The 17809-nt window shown below is 46.0% G+C and overlaps 1 protein-coding gene across 17 annotated transcripts in view; it reads right to left on the bottom strand.

Annotated features, from left to right (window-relative positions):
* Positions 1 to 436: 436 nt before the first annotated feature.
* The window catches only part of LOC123510402 (protein TANC2-like), a 235022-nt gene continuing 217649 nt past the window's right edge, over positions 437 to 17809 (bottom strand). For 8 of the 17 annotated variants that reach the window (XM_045265550.1, XM_045265541.1, XM_045265531.1 and 5 more), the window contains 15 exons: positions 16966 to 17121; positions 13576 to 13680; positions 12424 to 12705; positions 11730 to 11864; positions 10207 to 10284; positions 8939 to 9184; positions 8263 to 8403; positions 7290 to 7397; positions 6773 to 7030; positions 5346 to 6661; positions 4815 to 5222; positions 3971 to 4650; positions 3692 to 3887; positions 3417 to 3517; positions 437 to 3221 (listed from right to left, as the gene is read on the bottom strand). In XM_045265550.1, coding sequence (XP_045121485.1) covers positions 2981 to 3221; positions 3417 to 3517; positions 3692 to 3887; positions 3971 to 4650; positions 4815 to 5222; positions 5346 to 6661; positions 6773 to 7030; positions 7290 to 7397; positions 8263 to 8403; positions 8939 to 9184; positions 10207 to 10284; positions 11730 to 11864; positions 12424 to 12705; positions 13576 to 13680; positions 16966 to 17074 — 4404 coding nt within the window. In that variant the 5' untranslated portion in view covers positions 17075 to 17121 and the 3' untranslated portion in view covers positions 437 to 2980. The remainder of the gene's footprint in view (positions 3222 to 3416; positions 3518 to 3691; positions 3888 to 3970; positions 4651 to 4814; positions 5223 to 5345; positions 6662 to 6772; positions 7031 to 7289; positions 7398 to 8262; positions 8404 to 8938; positions 9185 to 10206; positions 10285 to 11729; positions 11865 to 12423; positions 12706 to 13575; positions 13681 to 16965; positions 17122 to 17809) is intronic. The other 9 variants (XM_045265536.1, XM_045265540.1, XM_045265544.1 and 6 more) reach the window with 6 other exon arrangements.

Below are 17809 nucleotides of genomic sequence, written 5' to 3'. Positions count from 1 at the left end.
GTCTACTTCCACAATACCAAATATTGTGATTTTCAAGAATCCTTTTATTTATACTTATATGTGAGATTATGAAGTGAACACTGGTGGATGCATTGTGTGTGGTGTCAATTCTTGTGCCTCTTTTCTATTACACATGTAATTCCTCTTTCTACACACTGTCTTATGTATGCAACTGCCAATCAGATGCAATCCAGCCCCTTCAGATCCTCTACCTACTACCTTTCTACAGTACTCCTTTCTATACACCAAGTGCTGCCACTCATACACACTCCAGCCCTGTCAGTGTCCACTTCCAAACTATGGCATTGTGGGCTGCTACGATTACTTCCATCCTATCTTGGAACAGCTGGTTCTCCTTGTGAAGCATACATTTAGTCTTACCCAGTGGTAAAACTAATCACTTATAAATTAAATGACAAAGGAAAATAGAAGATTCTTCACATTCAGGTATATTTATTAACATATATAATATTATATAGTAAATACTACAGTATAAAATTTGGCAGCTTAACTAACTGAACAGTTGATTATAAGGAGATCATAATAATTATAAGTGATCAGCGAGCCATTAAACCTTTGGGTCCATAGTGATGTGACCCAAGAAGACAAGACAAACTTAATGATGCAGCGCACACCACTTCACCTCACTCACTCACCAGGCGACTCACTCACCACGCGCTGGCCGCCCTCACCATTGCATTGGTACAAAATGACGTCACTCCATAACACTATAGGACTGTACACTATACATACACTATATAATCATACAATCTTCCATTTGGATACGTGCCTTTCATCACCATCACTATTTTTTACAAAAAATGACTAGCAAATTCTGCCTTGGGCAACAATCATTTTAAATATATGTAAGATTTTTCCTTCCATATAATTGTTACTCTTACATTTCCAAATTTTGTCTGGACAAGTGACCCCGACAAAAAAAGATGTATTATTTCTTTACACATGACTTTTGTGTAAGTATATGCATTGCTAACCTATTGTTCCTATATATCACCATATAGGAGAGGTATGTGTATGCTTGGGTAAGTCCTCTTTTGACAACTAAAGAGGTTTACCTGTTTTGATAATGCTGGGGTCATGTCACTGTAGGATATGAACCTGGAGAACTATTGCAACATAGAAACCAATTGAGGAAGCCAATTCCTAGTTGCTTGACAGATCAGGGGAGCTGGGTTGGGGACAGAAGGTCGGCCTGACAGGGGTGAGAGCCACTGCCAGGGTCACAAGGTTTTTGGCACCAACCCAGCACAGCAACACTCATTGGGAACATTCCGAGGGGGAGACAGGAAGGAGGTACAACACCATGTGATGGGAGATGTCTGCACTACAGAGAAGACGGAGATGCTACTGGGATGCCAACACAGGATAAGCATTAAACACATGACAGACCATCAAGAACAAAACTGAGAGGGAAGGAGAATGAAACAAATGAACAAAATGTTAACATAAGGAGAATGAAGACTGAAATGCTACTAGGATGACAGCAAATGACAGACTGAATCAAACACACATTGCAGAATAATGATGAAAGAAGAGAATCAGAAATAATGGTTAGAAATGTCAAACTATTGTCTTGAAAATGTTGATATTGAACCTCCCTCCAAGTAAAACTCATTGTGATATCACAGCAACTTATAGAAGACTGTTTCTGTGATGCCACAAATATGTAGCTAGCTAGCTGTTTGTGGACCTTAATCTATCACAGTCAGACAGGTACATACATTCCATCCATTCTCTCCATCCACCTTGATCCATTCACATACAAAGCACAGGCATTCACTCTTATATTCATCTTCATACTGATTTAGGTATAACCACACTTTTTATTACATTTTTGAATTTTTTTTGATATAACAATTACTGAGTTTCATTTGGTGGCTAAATGAGAAACATACATGATTTACGTCTACTTTTAGAAACACTGCATGGGTTGGAGAACATTCAGTACTGCAAGGAATGACAGCAAAAATTTCTGTTTAATCTAAATGGTGGCTGAAACTAACTTGACACAGGAACCATAGCAACAATTTCACACTTCAACCAAAGAGAGGAAAACCTGCATACATTCTTTGCAGCACTAAAGAGGGAGCTGGCCACGGAGGGCTTGCTGGGCAGGTGATCTGGACTCCCTCACTCTCCCCCTGCTAGTGACAAGCTAAAAGCCAAGTACTGGGTGGCAGTCCTCTGGGGAAGGAATCTTTGGAAGACTGACATTTCACCAAAATTTCAGCACTTCCCAAAGGATCAGCCTTGGCAGAAAATGACAAGTTCAAGTCATACCAGTTCTTTTTGAGTGTTTGTCCAAATCAAGGCATCAAAATGAGTCGAGTCTCAGCCGGCAGAGAGCGGCGAGTCTCTGAGTCTCTGTGGTCTTGTTGAGTAAGGCAAAGATGTTGTGGGCCATTAGTGTGGATATACAGTCAGTCATAGTTCAGAGAAAGTATTCCTCAGCATGAGCCTTTTGAGAAGAGAATGTGCACATAATTTAAGTTAGTTGATAATAAAAAAAAAAGAAGTAAATAAGAAATAAGTATAACAACACAGCACATGGGGAACACAGAACATGGACAACACAGAAAAAAAAGACTTATCGAAAGGCTCATGTTACTTTTAAGGTATGTCTCAAAGTTAGTGGAATTCTTGATATGGAATTATATGAGTGAACCTGCATCTCCAAACTTAAGCACTGGAATCAGCAGCTTACTGCAACATTTCTGGATAAAGTGTCAGATACATGCATGGGCTTCAGGAGTCATGACGACTTACTCTTATGCTTGAGTAACAAACATCCATCCTACAGAATTTCTTATTTATGCTTAAGTAAAAATTTCAGACAGATCTATGAGCAAAGACACTACAAAATTTTGGTGTTGTTTGACTTTCTTACCAATATCTGCTACATAACACTAGACACAAGATCAGCGGTTGGCTATAGTGCATCGTGGCAGCAAGGCCAAGTCTAAATATTGGAAGAGTAGCCGGATTCTGAAAGGATGCTGGAGGTCATGGGGAGGTCGGCCTCAGACAGAGTGTCCACAGAGGCCGCCAGCTGTCGGAGCTGAGCCAAGTCATGGGAGGCACATGAGTCCAGCTCATTCTGCATCTCGTCCTGAATCTTGACTAGGACTCGACGCACATCCCGGGTTGGGGGAGCGAGTCTCACTGCCTCCCTCACATCCTCCAGTGCCTCTTTCAAACACCTGTGGGAAAACAACCACCTCAGTGAGATGCTCTGCAGTGCTGCACAAGTGTTCAAAAGTAATACCCCAACAGAAAGGAACATTTATGTTTCTTGGTAAGCTTAAAAGCAAAATCTTTAAGACATTTATGTAGTACTAAAATTAATGCATTCTGAGAAAGAGAGGCATGGTGTTAAGAGAGTATCAAACACTTACTTGGCTTCTCTCTTCGCTCTGGCCCGGGCATAGTAAGCCTCGTACGAGTCACTCTTGATGGTGAGGGCGTTGTCTGCCAGGTGGATGGCTTCCTCGATCTCCTGTACAGGGTGACAAGATACACAGTGCCATGAGTAAAGAGAGGCTGCCTGGTGTGTTTTAATACAATAAAGTGAATGACAGTCTCTAAATTATTAGACTTACTACTTGTAATTATGCATCATATCAACAACTGAAACTATCAATGTCACAAATTATCTGCCTTATGTTCTTACATTCATTTTTCGCTTGCATCTGGAGAGATTCAGAGTGAGGTGCAGGCGCAAGTGTGTAAAGGTAGCAGAGTGTTCCCCTTGGTCACCCACAGGCAGCTTGCGCAGGGCATAGGAAAAGCGATGAGCAGCCTCCTTGAGACGCCCCTTGCGGCACAGTGCCACACCGTCTTCCTGAAGCTTGTTGAGCAGCATCACCCTGAGGAAAAAGGTTCAGTTAGTTATCTATAATGGTACAGAATTTTGGAATAAGCACCACAGAGTAAGGAAGCAAACACTCACAGGATATTGGGTTTGCCTGCTGCCATGGCCCAGGTGGCTGGGCCCAGCTTGGCGCCGCGTCGCAGGAAGCATTGCACGGCTGCGGCGTTGCGTGCGCTGATGGCGCGGTCCAGCGGCCTCATGCCGTTGATGTCCACATGCTCTATCAGCGCACCACGGTCCAGCAAGAACTGCACCACAATGGGGTCACCCTGGTACGCAGCTAGGTCGAGGGGTGTGCGCCCTGTCTTGTCGGCATGGTTGAGGTCGGCGTTGCAATCAGCCAGGTACTGCACAGCGTGGACATGGCCACGCAAACATGCCCAGCCCAAGGAGGACAGGCCTTCGCGGTCTGTGCGGCCAATGGATGCCCCACGGGAGATGAGTAGCTCCATGAGACCCAGGTGGCCCTCTGCTGCAGCCACCATGAGGGGTGTCCGGCCGGCAGCATCCGGGCTCTCCACTGCCACACCCTGACTCAACAGAAGCTTGGCCACCTCGTAGTGGCCGTTGCGCACTGCACAGGTGAGCGGCGCTGTGCCCCGTGAGTTGCCTTTGGTGATGCAAGCACCAGCCCTTAGCAGTGCTGCCACCATGGCCGTGTGGCCGGCACCAGCTGCCACTGTCAGTGCTGTCTCGCCTGTCACTGTATCCTCACCATCCACGCTTACCTCGGCCATGTCCAGCAGGAACTCCACAACCTGCAGGGTGACAATGAGGGTGAGCCCTGAAGTATGGAACTGGTATTTTTGCAATTTCCTTTAGGATGCACCACTGGTATATACATCTGACGTAAAAATAACTTTCTCATGCCATAATGATATGAATAATGCATTCCTAGCATCTGAGAACAACAAAGCCTTACATTAATGTGTCCGTTGGAGGCAGCTGCCACGAGTGACTGGTGTGACTGGTTCTTCAGCAGGTCATTGGGTCCAGGCCAGTCGCAGGACAGAAGGTAGCCAACCACATTGAGATGCCCTGCTGCTGCTGCCTGCACCATGGGGGTCTTGCCCTGCTTATCCTTGGAGGTGAGGGATGCCCCAGCCTGCACCAGGAGTCTCACAATGTCACAGTGGCCCTGAGCTGATGCCATGCCCAGGGCTGTCACTCCCTCGTTGTTGGCCAGGTTGATGTCAGCCCCAAACTCTATGAAGAGAGCCACCATCTCTGTGTGGCCTTGGTGGGCACAGACACCCAGGATGGGAGCATTATGCAGGTGTTCGCTGGGGTAGTCTGGAGAGGCACCGGCAAGAAGCAACAATCTGGAGACCTGCAACATGAAATGTCAGACATGAAGTGATGCAGGAATATTTACATCTCCTTAAAAGTATGTGACTACAAATATATAATAATGTATATGTACAAATTTCTTACACAAATTCCCAAGTCTCACCTTGGTGTTTGGACTGTATAGGTTTCTTGTGCAAGCAAGTGCTTGAGAGACATTGTGTGCTGACTGGGCAAGCCAGAGTGCCTGCAGGTCCCTTGGTGACAGTGGTAGTCCACGGGCCATGTTCTTGTACACGTGAGCCTTCAGAATGTGGTGGCCCAGCTCCAGGGATGCCTCTGGATCCAGGGGCCACTCCAACCGGGACATACGCAGGGCCAGGTTTGCATGGCCCGCCCTTGGGTCACATACAAACTTTGGTGACTCACCCTCGGCCCGCCTGGCCAACCACTCCCGCAGTGCAGGGTGAAACAGCATGAAGGTGTCATCCAGCCGCTTCACCAGGAAGGAGTTGAGGATCTTGAAGCAGTTGAGGAACTCGTCCCAAGACAGGAACTTGTAGAGCAGCCCAGCATTGACTGAGTGGTAGATCTCTGGCAGCGTGAGAGGGTTGAGGGCTGCCAGGACCACGTTGAGGATGGGCTGAATCTTTTCAAAGCTCCTCACACTCGGAAACCGAAGATTAAAGAGCAGGAGGAAGATTTCACTGAGCGTCTGGGGCAGGACTTTGAATGAGCCGGACTTCATGACCAGATGTCCTCTCTCCACCAGGTCCAGAATGAGCTTGATGTACAGCATGGAGCCACGGCTCTGAGCCACCAGGTAGTGGGTGAAGCGGTGCTGGGCTGAGCCACCCTCCATCTTGCCCTGCGTCACTGCAATGTTGGAGCGGATGGTAGGGGAGTGCATGCACCGGAAGCTGACATAGTCTGACAGGTCCCTGGCGGCCAGATCAGTGGTGGGGTCAGCTCTCTGGTCGGGGTCCAGCGAGATTCTGTGGAAGGGCAGCAGGCGGGTGAGCTCAGCCAGCTGAGTGCGCACGCTGACCACCAGCTTGATGAAGGAAGGCAGCTTGACGGCGTAACGTGCCAAAAAGGAGGCCAAAGTGTCGGCGTGGTCTGGCCGATGGTATTCTGCCTCACACAGGCCATCCACCACCACCAGCAGTGGCTCAGCGCCCACCTTGCCCAGGCGCCGCAGTGTGTGCAGTGGCTCCAGCACGCCCTTGACCAGCGCTGCCGCCGGGTCACTGATGCAAGCAGGCAAGGCCAGCAGCGCCTGTGTCTGAGGCTCAGCCAGCAGCAGATCTCTGTAGGCATGCAGCTGAGGTGCCTGGCACAGTTGGGCAGCAATGGAGTGCACAAAGTCAGGAACCAAACAGGTGGCAGAGTTTTCAGCCTGACAGAAGTGATACGCCACCAGTCTTGATGCCAGGGCTTTCACGCCCTCTGGTACTAAGCCCCCTCCCTTGCTATAAGGATCTGAAATAGGAATGCACTTATTGTTTTGACTGAGGTGTAATTCATGAAGTTCATTGAAATAAAATTTAGAATAACATGACTGCCTTTATTGGGCTGCCACACACAGCTTACCATGGTATATTGACTCCTCCCGCTTGCGGCCAAAGCAGCTGTACTCAACTAGCTGCAGGATAGCAGCTGTCTTGCCAGCACCCACATTGCCAGTGAGGATGATGCCGCGGTTGGTGGGCGTGTCACTGGTAAGCTGCACCTTCATCTCGTGGTACAGCCAAGACCTCCCGGTGAACAGTGGGTCTGGATCTTGCTGTGGCACTTCAAAGAACAGTGGTCGCAGGCTCAGCTGTGCCCCACGGTAACTGGCGAATCGCACTGCAGACAAAGACCTTGTCTTACACATGTGAAACATTGAAGTATTAAAAAGACTCTGAGAAACCTATGTATATGTTTTGCAATAATACTTTTCATACGATAATATTTCTCCAAGAATCTTAACTATAAATTTTAAAAATGAAATAAACAATGACTGGTTGAATATGTAACTGCAACAATGCAACAAGGAGCAGTGCTCATGCATCTGAGTGCATCAGTGACCCTCTGTGGGCTTCAGTAAGCATGGCAGCAGACTGACCTTTGGGGTCTAGCGGGCCCTTCACTGGGGCATTTCTTGCTGAGCGACGCACTGATGACCTTCTCCTACCAAAGAGACTGAGTTCCTCCACCTGGCCGGGCTGGGATGCTGTGACACAACACCACATGCTGGGTTAGTTACTCGCTGGGCAGACACACGCACACACGCAAACCAGATGCATACACACACACCACACAAAACAGCATCATCTCTGTTATTAAGATGACTCACATGCACTCTTATGCTACACAGTTATCTGCTGGGACTCATTCTCATCATTGGTCATGCTGCTTTTCAGTGAATACTTCAAACAAAACTCATTAGTCATTAGATTCATACTTATTCATCTTCTCCTGAGTTCCAAGTGAGTCCACACAAACAAAGTCACTGACTGTGGCTTTAAGACAACACAATGTTCCATAGCTTTCACAAGTTTTGGCCTGGTATACACAGCAGGGAATGATGCAATAGTTATGCCTTTTACTTTTTACACTTCTGCAATTCAAAGCCATTAAGCAAGCAGGGAAGCCAAAGACATTAACTGTGCACAAATCAGGCCACTGGAATGGAGTTTCTATACATAAAGCACAAAATACTTGCGATCTTGCAAAGCTTTGGAAAAAAAATGATGCACTTTAGATGCTTCAAAACTTGAATAGAGTACTATAATCCATAAATCAAAAGAGAACTTAATACATATACACACACACAAACCCATAAATTAGACTCGTCATATTACACGGACAACACAGATGATGAATTTACATGGAAACAAGCTCAGGATGTATAATACTACAGATACAGAAACACAACTAGCACACATACACTAACACACACAGCAATCCTTTTGCTCTTGGATCACAGAAGCAGGATATTGATGCCATTAACAAAAAAAAAAAAAAAAAAAAAAAAAAAAAAAAACATGCAATAAATCATTAACCAACACTACTTGGCACTAGACTAGAGCACTCACTGGTGACTGAGTGCCTGCGAGGGGTGGTGGTGGGGGAGGCGGAGGCGTTGGAAGAGGAGGCGCCATGGGACAGGAAGGAGTTCATGCTTTCCACGGAGGCATCTCGGCCGCCGGGCATCCGCAGTTCAACCTCTGAGGAACCTACCATAATGAGGGAGGGAAGTGAAAAATATGGCTTGCGGTCTTTGCTCTCCCATGTTACAAGGATGGCAAGGGTTACATGGGGGTGGTTAGTCAGGAGATATGGGGTTCAAGTACTCCTGGCAGTTATTTGGGCTTAAGTTATATATCAAAGAAATTATATCAAGAGAGAGAGAGAGAGAGAGAGAGAGAGAGAGAGAGAGAGAGAGAGAGAGAGAGAGAGAGAGAGAGAGAGAGAGAGAGAGAGAGAGATCAAACACAAAATGCAATGTAAAGGGAGAGAAAGAAAGAGTACTTATATTTCCTTAACAAAATACACTTAATTTCCTATTCAACTCATTAAAAAGGTAGAAAAAATCATAATTTTCAATAAGACATGCAGTACACTTCCTGAATCTCTAAACTCAACACTAATGCAGAAATCATGGAGAGAACATGGGTAAAAATCCTTTTAGACACCCCCATATCTCCTCAGTACCACCCACACACACACATGACTCAGCCTCACTCAAGCTCCACAGTTCAAGACATTCACCATTCAAGGTTGAGACGGGGCTGGTGTTGTTGGATGCTGTGGTGTTCACTTCAGAGGAGGCAGAGAGGGAGCTGAAGGATGTATGGGAGGAGGCAGCTCTGGAGGGCCTGGTGGCTGAGGTGGGAGGTGCTGCTCCCTCCCCCAGCAAAAGTTCTAATCGCATGTACAGGTCCTCTCCATCCTTGTGTTCTCCGGCCTCCCCACTGCCTCCACTTGCTGCCTCATTGTCAGCATCACACTCATCATCTGGGCAAAGAGAGGGAGTTAGTGCTGTGAGGTGCTAAAGGTGTGTTATGTGAGGATATTCATATGTTTAGACACATCAGACTGAGCTGAGAAGTATGTCATTAAAGATCCAATTGTGTTGCAAATTGAGGTGGATCTGTGCAAGGAATGTTTGGTGACACGTTCATGCATAGCCAGTAAAAACAAAAGGAGGCTCCTGTGTGCTACACAATCAATGTAACACATCAAACTTCACTTGCATTAAGACAAAGCAACTCAAAAAACACTGGAAACTTTGCAAAGAAGCACCAATGAGTGTAATTGTCTACTTCTACATCAACACAAGTGCTTCTGGTTGCAGAACTAAGTCATCAACCCAAATAAAACACTCCTACATTCTGCTACACCATTCACAAAGGCAGTGGTGTACCATGTCAGCTGGTTTAGTGCACACTTCATGCCCAGACTGGTGATGTGTGTGGTGCTGTGTCTATTGTAGCAGAGCAAAGGTGCATGATGGCTTTACTCTTTGTACACCAGACTTTATGGTATACCATAGAGTAGCAATCTCTCTATTATACATTGCAAACGCAAAGTTAACTGATATTCTTGAAAGCTGTTATCAAAAAATCATACATAAATGCAACCTTACCACACCCTCTCTCCCCCAAAAAAGGCAGTTAATGTCTTTACAAACACAAAAGTTATGCACAATTTCAGCAAATAAAATAAAAAGCTGGGCTGGGCATTTACAATATGAATAAGCAGAGAACTTATACAAAAATCATACAAAACTGGTAAAGCGGAAGAATGCACACGCACTTCACGTGTACTAACAGAGAAGCACAGCATTGAAACACAACTTTGCACTGAATTACAAGCAACTTAGAGACAATATAAACACAACACAAGATTTCCCCAGCTGGCACGTGGTGAGACAAGCCAGGATGAGCCAAGACAAATCAAGACAAGCCAATCCAGGGACCAGCCAAGCATCCACCATCAGCATGCAGAGTGAGAGCCTCCATGCACTACTTCTGTACCTATACTCCAAAGGGACTTAATCCTGCGGGCAAGACTTTTATTTTTGGAACTCTTCTTGTCCGCCGGTGAGAGGAGAGCTACAGGATGGAAGTTCAGGTGTTAGTCCATATTCAGATGAGAGTTTGTATTACAAGTTAACCTATTAGTAGCCAACTAGATTCACCACATACTATAGTAATATGTATACACTGTACTGAAATATATCCCTAGTAAATGGCCACTACATGAAAATAATATATACACTAGCTACCTTTACTTCTTATTGCACAAAACTGAATCAACACCAAGAGATTGTTCAGATTTGCAGTTTTGTTAATGAGTTAAAAGTCATATTCTGTCCCCACAAGGGCAGTGTATGTTACCTCAAAGCTCCCTGGGTTAAATTAACAAAGCAGCATTTGTTTTCAGAAAGCCACTGAGGCAAACAAGTGAGGACTCTTTGTGTTTAAATGGCAAGCCAGACTGTAGTGGAGCAAGAGGGTTATTCTGCACTGTGAGGGAAGCTGAGTGCATGAGGCAAAGAGTTCTCACTGTTAAATGCCAAAACTTATACACCATTAAAACACAGTTAGTTGAACACCCTGTAGTCATAAACTATATCTCTGTCTACATTGTCTTACTTTCTGTTAACTGCAGTCTTGAGATAGCCAGGATAGTGAGTTAGCAGCACACCACACAAAGCACTTATACCAAACAAGCTTGTCTTTATTGAAGTATTTGCATGCACTGTTTTAGTTTTAATGTGCCAGAGTGGTAAAGTTATTCATCTTATTGCTGTCAAGGTGTTGCTAGCACTAGACCTGTTACCTGGTTAGTTAGTCCTGCCCTATCACTGTTATATGATTCTGGAGCAAAGTATATTTTAAACACATACTCTACTCCTTCCTTATTAGAAATGTAATCAGACATTTATATTAGCAATATTGCAAAAACCCACAATAAAGACAATCATTGAAAAACCTTAAAATAAGTAATCTTGCAGAATGGCTTAAAAGATAGAAAGCGAATCTGTGGTCATGGGGAAGCGTACAATTTTGAGCAAATGACTCACAAATGTCAAGTAATGTGACACTGAGGAAATGGTGCAATTTGATAAGGTCCGGGAGGGCTGAGGGAGGGAATGAGGGAGACAGCACTGGGGGAGTCGTTGAGGAGTGTGTCAGGGTGTGACGGTGGTGGGAATGAATATTGCCATGAAAAAGTGTTATCATTATCATTATCATTATATCTGATTAGTGAAATGCTTAAAAATACGGAAATAAGAGGGAAGTATAATGTTTGCACTGCGCACCCACGCCTGACACGTGTCAGGCTGGGTGGGGTGTGGCAAATGTGGTGAGGGGTAGACAGTGGCTGGGAGAAGGAAGGAGGTGGAGGAGCGCAAAGAGATGAAGGGAAGATGGTAGAAGAGAGCTAGGAGTGGAAGGGAAGGAGTGACTGTTGTGGGAGTCTCACAAAGGATGATTTTTCTAGTTCCTCCTCGTGTGGCTGAGTACCTGTGGGAGTTAATGAGCGTGTCTACCTGTTAGATGATGTGCTGAGTCCACGTTGACGGTGTTAGGTCTGGCTGCTCGTCTGGACCAGGGGGAGAGGGGGGGCACGCGGGCACCAGCCACGCCCCCCCTGCGCCGGGCACTGGCAGGGGTTCCGCCAAGACCTGCAGCACCACCCAGTACCATGAAGCATAAGTTAAGGCAGCGCTAGGCTTGTCATTACCCTACTGAGGCTGAGTGGCTTAGCAGGGACAAGGGACTGGGTTAAGGGTCTGTTCTTAGATTAGCTTCTTTCCCTGAAGACTGGAGAAACGCAGCCCCGTCGCGTTTATAAGAGTAGGACGAGGCTGCGCTTACCCGTGGCTGAATAGACCACAGCTTACTCTGGGATATTTATATACACTTGACTCTTGAAAAGATACTTAGGTAAAATTAGCTCAATGTCAACACAAAACGCCACAAGCTCAAGCTACATCAACTCTTGGGTCATAACATTAGGGGAAAGCTTGACCAGTGAGGTGAGCGGGTTACAGCACCACCGATCACAACTCTTACATCTACCAAGCGCAGTACATCAAGTCCAAGCCAGAACAACAGATGCCTCCACGCGAAGATGTTAACCAAAATTACTCCTTAACACTGCCCTGCCGCCCCTCGTTAATGGCTCGTTACTGGAGACACGTTGACATCACCTACAGGGAAAGTGTTGTGAAGGTAACTTACTTTTGGGTGTGACGGGCGAGGGAGCAAGACGGGAGTAAACGGCCTCTCGTCCTGCCAGGGCCGTGTGAGGGTATGCAAGGGAGGGCGTGGGCGTCCCGTAGCCCACGCTCAATGGAGAGGTAGAGGAGGATGAGGAGGAGGAAGCGTAGAGAGGACTGAGAGTGGTGCTGGATGCGTGAGGATTGTAGTGGCGGCGGGGAGACACAGAGCGGGATGGGGAAGGGCGCTCGGGAGGCAGGCCAGGGTCCGCCCCGCCACCCTTGAAGTATGAGCTGAAGGTACCTACAATGCCAGGAGGGAGAAGGTACAGGAAGGGATGCCACGGGGGTCATGCTGGAGATAATGGATTTATCTCTACATCACAGCGCGGCGCGATGGCACTAGCGAGGCAGACACAAGGACATGTCAAATGTCGATTTGTATTTCCAAACAGGCTTATCAGCCAACACTGAATATATGATCTCACATTTACAACGCAAAATCTTTAAATCTTTAGTAAACTGTCACTTGAATTATGGAAACACTCATAAAACAACTGGAACCGAAGTGTTTGAGAATTCGGTTTGTGGTAAGATAAAGTGGCCGGAGGAGGCTTGCCAGCCTTGCCTTGCTTGGATCATGTAAGCAGTGAGCGAGCCGTGAGTGTCTGAGTGACTGACGACTGACTGCCCAAGGGAAGGAGACAGGACAAGTGGAGCCAATTTTATGATAGGAATCTGGACAAGAAAATGACACCTCCTTGTAAGTGCATGCTTCCTACCAGAAATTCATCCCTTCTGGCAGAGAACAAATAACCACACGTTTCGCTGTAACATACATGCGAAAAAGATCCTTACTGTTGTTCCTTAGATTGAAAGGAAACTTGAATAATGATTAGGATATTAAAATGACGAAAATAAAGGAAAATTTGAATGTCCTCGTGTCTGGTTTAATACAATATACAACAATAATAAAATAAACAATAAATCCATGCTACAGTGTAGTACACTAACTAATAACCAAACCGCAGTACTGAAACTCACAACGTTAACTAGTAAAAGTAGGAATAATAAGAATTACACAACTTACATTAAAAGTCATTAATACAACTCAAGGCAAGCAGGTACAAGTAATCAACACAGGAGGAGGAGGAGGAGGAGGAGGATCACGTACCATTGGTGATGAGTTTGGATCGCCCGGGGCCGTTGCCTGGGATGGCCGCCGGGGGAGGGGAGAGGGAAGGGCGAGATTGGGAGTGTTGCAGCTTCTTCGGGGGAGCTGAGGGGAGAGAGAGATGGTGGTGGTGAGATGCTGGCAAATTAATAGTCAATCTATCAGTCAATCAATCAGTTTCAATTTCATATGAGTAAAAAGTTTATTGCCAAAAAGAAAATACTACTACTTTCACCTACAACCCACGAATTCAAGGCAAATAAACAGAACCATTACGCCCAAAACAAAATCAATATGGGATGGAAACGAAATAGGGGAGGACTGCCATCTTGCATCACGCCAAGTCAAGCGAAGGCTTTCTCATTCGTAAGCAGGTGGTGGCATGTCGGTGTGTTGGCGTCACTGTGAATGGCGGCTTATTACACCCTCCTCGCCCTTTCTCTCCCCCACTGGCTCCCTCAGAACCCGTGAATGAGCGGCGGTCTGCGGGGTGCCTGATAACGGCTGGCTTTTATCACACACGACACGGCGAGTTTATCACCTAACAGGAACGCGGTCGTGTGATGCTGCCGCGTCCTGCTTCAATGCTCGAGTGGTTTGTGTAGATTTTTTAAACGTATTCTACCAACCGGAAACCATCCCAGACTTTTTCTTTTCCTGTATTGTGGAGTATTTTAACTATTTTTCCTTACTCTCGTTCTAGCGTTATTTCCTTTTTATACTACACTCGTATATCGACAAGTTACTGGAAGGACTTGAGTTTAAAAGTAAAAGTTAACAAACACTCGTATCCAAAACACACACACACACACACACACACACACACACACACACACACACACACACACACACACACACACACACGAGCCGAATCAGCGAATGACAGCTAACATTTTTCCTTCACTCCTAATACGGACGGAGTAAGACCAAAGAAGGACACGGGAGAACGGAACCAGCGCCGGTAAGGGACAGGACACAGCTGCCGCACTGAGTCCTTTGACAGTTCCCCAGACGCGTCAACGTGGACATCCATCAGTCAGTCAGGTTCTCCAGGCCCCGGAAACAAGGCAAGACTGATGCAGCCACACCCTCGCCCACGCAGGGAAGTGAGGCGCCACTCAGTCGCTCCTAGGCTGTCCGTCAGGCGCCGACCGATTCTTATTATCGTGTTATCTCTGCTTATCTGACAAGTTGCAGCGAGTGTACGACTGCCCACGTGTTATACCTGGTGATAGCAGGCCCAAGAGAGAGAGAGAGAGAGAGAGAGAGAGAGAGAGAGAGAGAGAGAGAGAGAGAGAGAGAGACTTCGATAATGGTCAATAAAAGAGATGAAAAGACCAATTTGGGAATCGATAATCACAAAAACGAGAGGGAGAAAAAAGAGGATAAAAGCCCAGTTTACTTACACCAGCAGTTTACCCTGGCCAGGCTTTACTGGTGCCCGAGGAGGGATCAGCAGTATTAGTTCACAAGTAATGGCCGGACACGAAATGATCACGGCCAGTAAACTTATATACCAAAATACCCCGCTTTGAGGTAAGATCGCATTCTGGCACACTTTCAGGTACTACTTTCAAAAAGCTCCAGTTGAAGTGACACAGGTTCCTCAGAATTTTATTTCTTCATGGTTCCAGTGAAACAAGATTTCTACTGTATTAATAAGATAAACCGTCTTGAAAACCAGGGTAATAATTTCTGTGGTCTTCGAAAACAGTCGTGGTGAGAGCTGTGTGTTTCTGAATGCCGGCCTCTACGTTAAGTAAGCTTAGTCCAAGGCACGGGTCTGTCCTTCAGTGTGGCAGCGTGAGGCAATGTGTAGTAACTCAAATATTAGAGAAGTAAACAGTGCGGCTGAGAAGTTACTGTGTGTTGATTTGAAATGGAGAGAGGGAGAAACAGACAGAGGAAAGGTATAGTCACTCTAGCTGGAAAGTAGGTCAGGGTGAGTGGGTGTTAAGTATGGAAATAAAAGTGCTATATCAGTAAAGTATGTGATGTAGGTATGAAGCGTATGTATGAGTGTATGTATGCATATATGTATGTATGTATGTATGTGTGTGTGTCTATGATTTCGTGATTCTTATCTGTCTATTAGAAAATTACGTAAAGTTATCTTGGATTCCTTCAAGAAGATCGAAAGAGAGAAGTTAAGTAACACTCGTGAAAGTAAGTCAAGATAAGTGTGCTGAAAGAGTGAAGGATTAGGGAATTTTAAGTAAATCTATCGGTATACACTTTAAGATTGAGGGGAGAGAGAGAACAAAACGCTCTCTCTCTCTCTCTCTCTCTCTCTCTCTCTTTCTGGGCCAGGGGTAGAATAAACAATCCCTCGGAATCTACGAGTACTTGGGCATAACAGAAGCTATCAGTCCATCACACCAAGAGCCACCCAAGCCATCTAGAGGTGATAACCTTGCCTCACTAATCCCTACATTCAAACTAACCTTCTCCTGACACGAGCCTCGCCAACCCTTTATCTTTTTTCACGCTGGTAATAACGGGAGTGTGTAAGAAAATCGATATTCGTCAATCACTCGGTTAAGAGAACACTTTATATCGATTACCGTTAATATGGAACACAAAGCCGAGGGAGTGACGGCGCTGGGTTGTCAAGAGTGGAGCTTCAATTGGTCTTACGGATCTGAGACTCATTTGCACCACAGTTCCTAAGAGTCTTCACTGGGTTCTTGTGGCTGTCACTCTCAAGGCGCCGGTGTATGGTGAGGCGATGGCTGGATGGTCTCAAGCCTTGTTCCTTCATCTTTCTGTCCCCTCTATCGATATCCTACTGGGGTTCTTCAAGGGAATTTTCTTTTCCTTTCACCTCATTTATTTTCTACTGCTGCTACAACTGTTACTGATGCTGCTATTACTATTATTACTACTACTACTATTTTATTTTCTTTAACGTTTCATATCCTTCATAGCTCAAATAAATGAAGTAACTTTCTCTCTCTCTCTCTCTCTCTCTCTCTCTCTCTCTCTCTCTCTCTCTCTCTCTCTCTCTCTCTCTCTGACCTTCCCCATAAATACCTGTGGCCTTGATAGCGTTCAGTATCGAGTCACCGGCACCTCGCAGCAGCAGATAACAGATAACAGGAAATGATAACACAAATTGCTTTCCGTACTTGTTTGAGGAATGACGAGAGAGAGAGAGAGAGAGAGAGAGAGAGAGAGAGAGAGAGAGAGAGAGAGAGAGAGAGAGAGAGAGAGAGAGAGAGAGAGAGAGAGAGAGAGAGAGAGCAGCAGGAGGGGAGGAAACAAAGGGTTATGAAAGAAGGGAGAGAGGGAGGGGAAAATAAGAGGGGAGTGAGGAACAAAGGAGAGAGAGAGAGAGAGAGAGAGAGAGAGAGAGAGAGAGAGAGAGAGAGAGACCTTTCCTTCCTTCACCTTGCAGGGCACAGATGGGACAAGTTTCAGACTTGAACAAACAGGAGTAGCATCTCTCGTGGCCGCACTGGTCGATCAGTTTCCTCTTCTTGCCTTTGTCGAACGGCATCCTGCAGTTTGGGCAAATCCCACCCTCCCGGAGCTTGGCGTAGATGTCTGCAGGGAGAGAGAGTGGTGGTTAAGGCTGTGCTGCTGGTAGTACTGGTAGTAGAGAGAACGGGGATGGCTGAGATTATCAGTGGATTAAACTTAAGAATGAGAACAATAAGAAGAATGGCGTGCATGAATGGACTGATAGCTCACAATATAACTTTTGTCTGTCTGTCTGTCTGTCTGTGTGTGCATGTCATTGAATTAGCATGAATGATTCTCTATTTCTCTGTCTCTTGCTCACCTTGGCACACACACACACACACACACACACACACACACACACACACACACACACACACACACACACACACACAAAGAGAGAGAGAGAGAGAGAGAGAGAGAGAGAGAGAGAGAGAGAGAGAGAGAGAGAGAGAGAGAGAGAGAGAGAGAGAGATCAGATCAGTCATATCACCCACAAAACAATTCCTTCAGGCAACGACACAAAATGAAAAGAAGAGAGAGAGAGAGAGAGAGAGAGAGAGAGAGAGAGAGAGAGAGAGAGAGAGAGAGAGAGAGAGAGAGAGAGAGAGAGAGAGGAAAAAAGAGGAAACCCTATTGCATTTTTTCTGACAACAATACACCCAGCCCTGCTCAGTATGCGGCGGTCACGGGGCCGAGGTGGGTCGTGGCCGAATGCTCCACGCTCTGGACGCCGCCAGCATACGTAAGCACGTGGGAGGGAGTGACAAGT

This window comes from Portunus trituberculatus, chromosome 29, assembly GCF_017591435.1.
Source record: "Portunus trituberculatus isolate SZX2019 chromosome 29, ASM1759143v1, whole genome shotgun sequence".
NCBI classification, from domain to species: Eukaryota; Metazoa; Arthropoda; class Malacostraca; order Decapoda; family Portunidae; genus Portunus; species Portunus trituberculatus.
The sequence above is the reverse complement of the archived record's forward strand: the minus strand, read 5'-3'. Positions and strand labels throughout refer to the sequence as shown.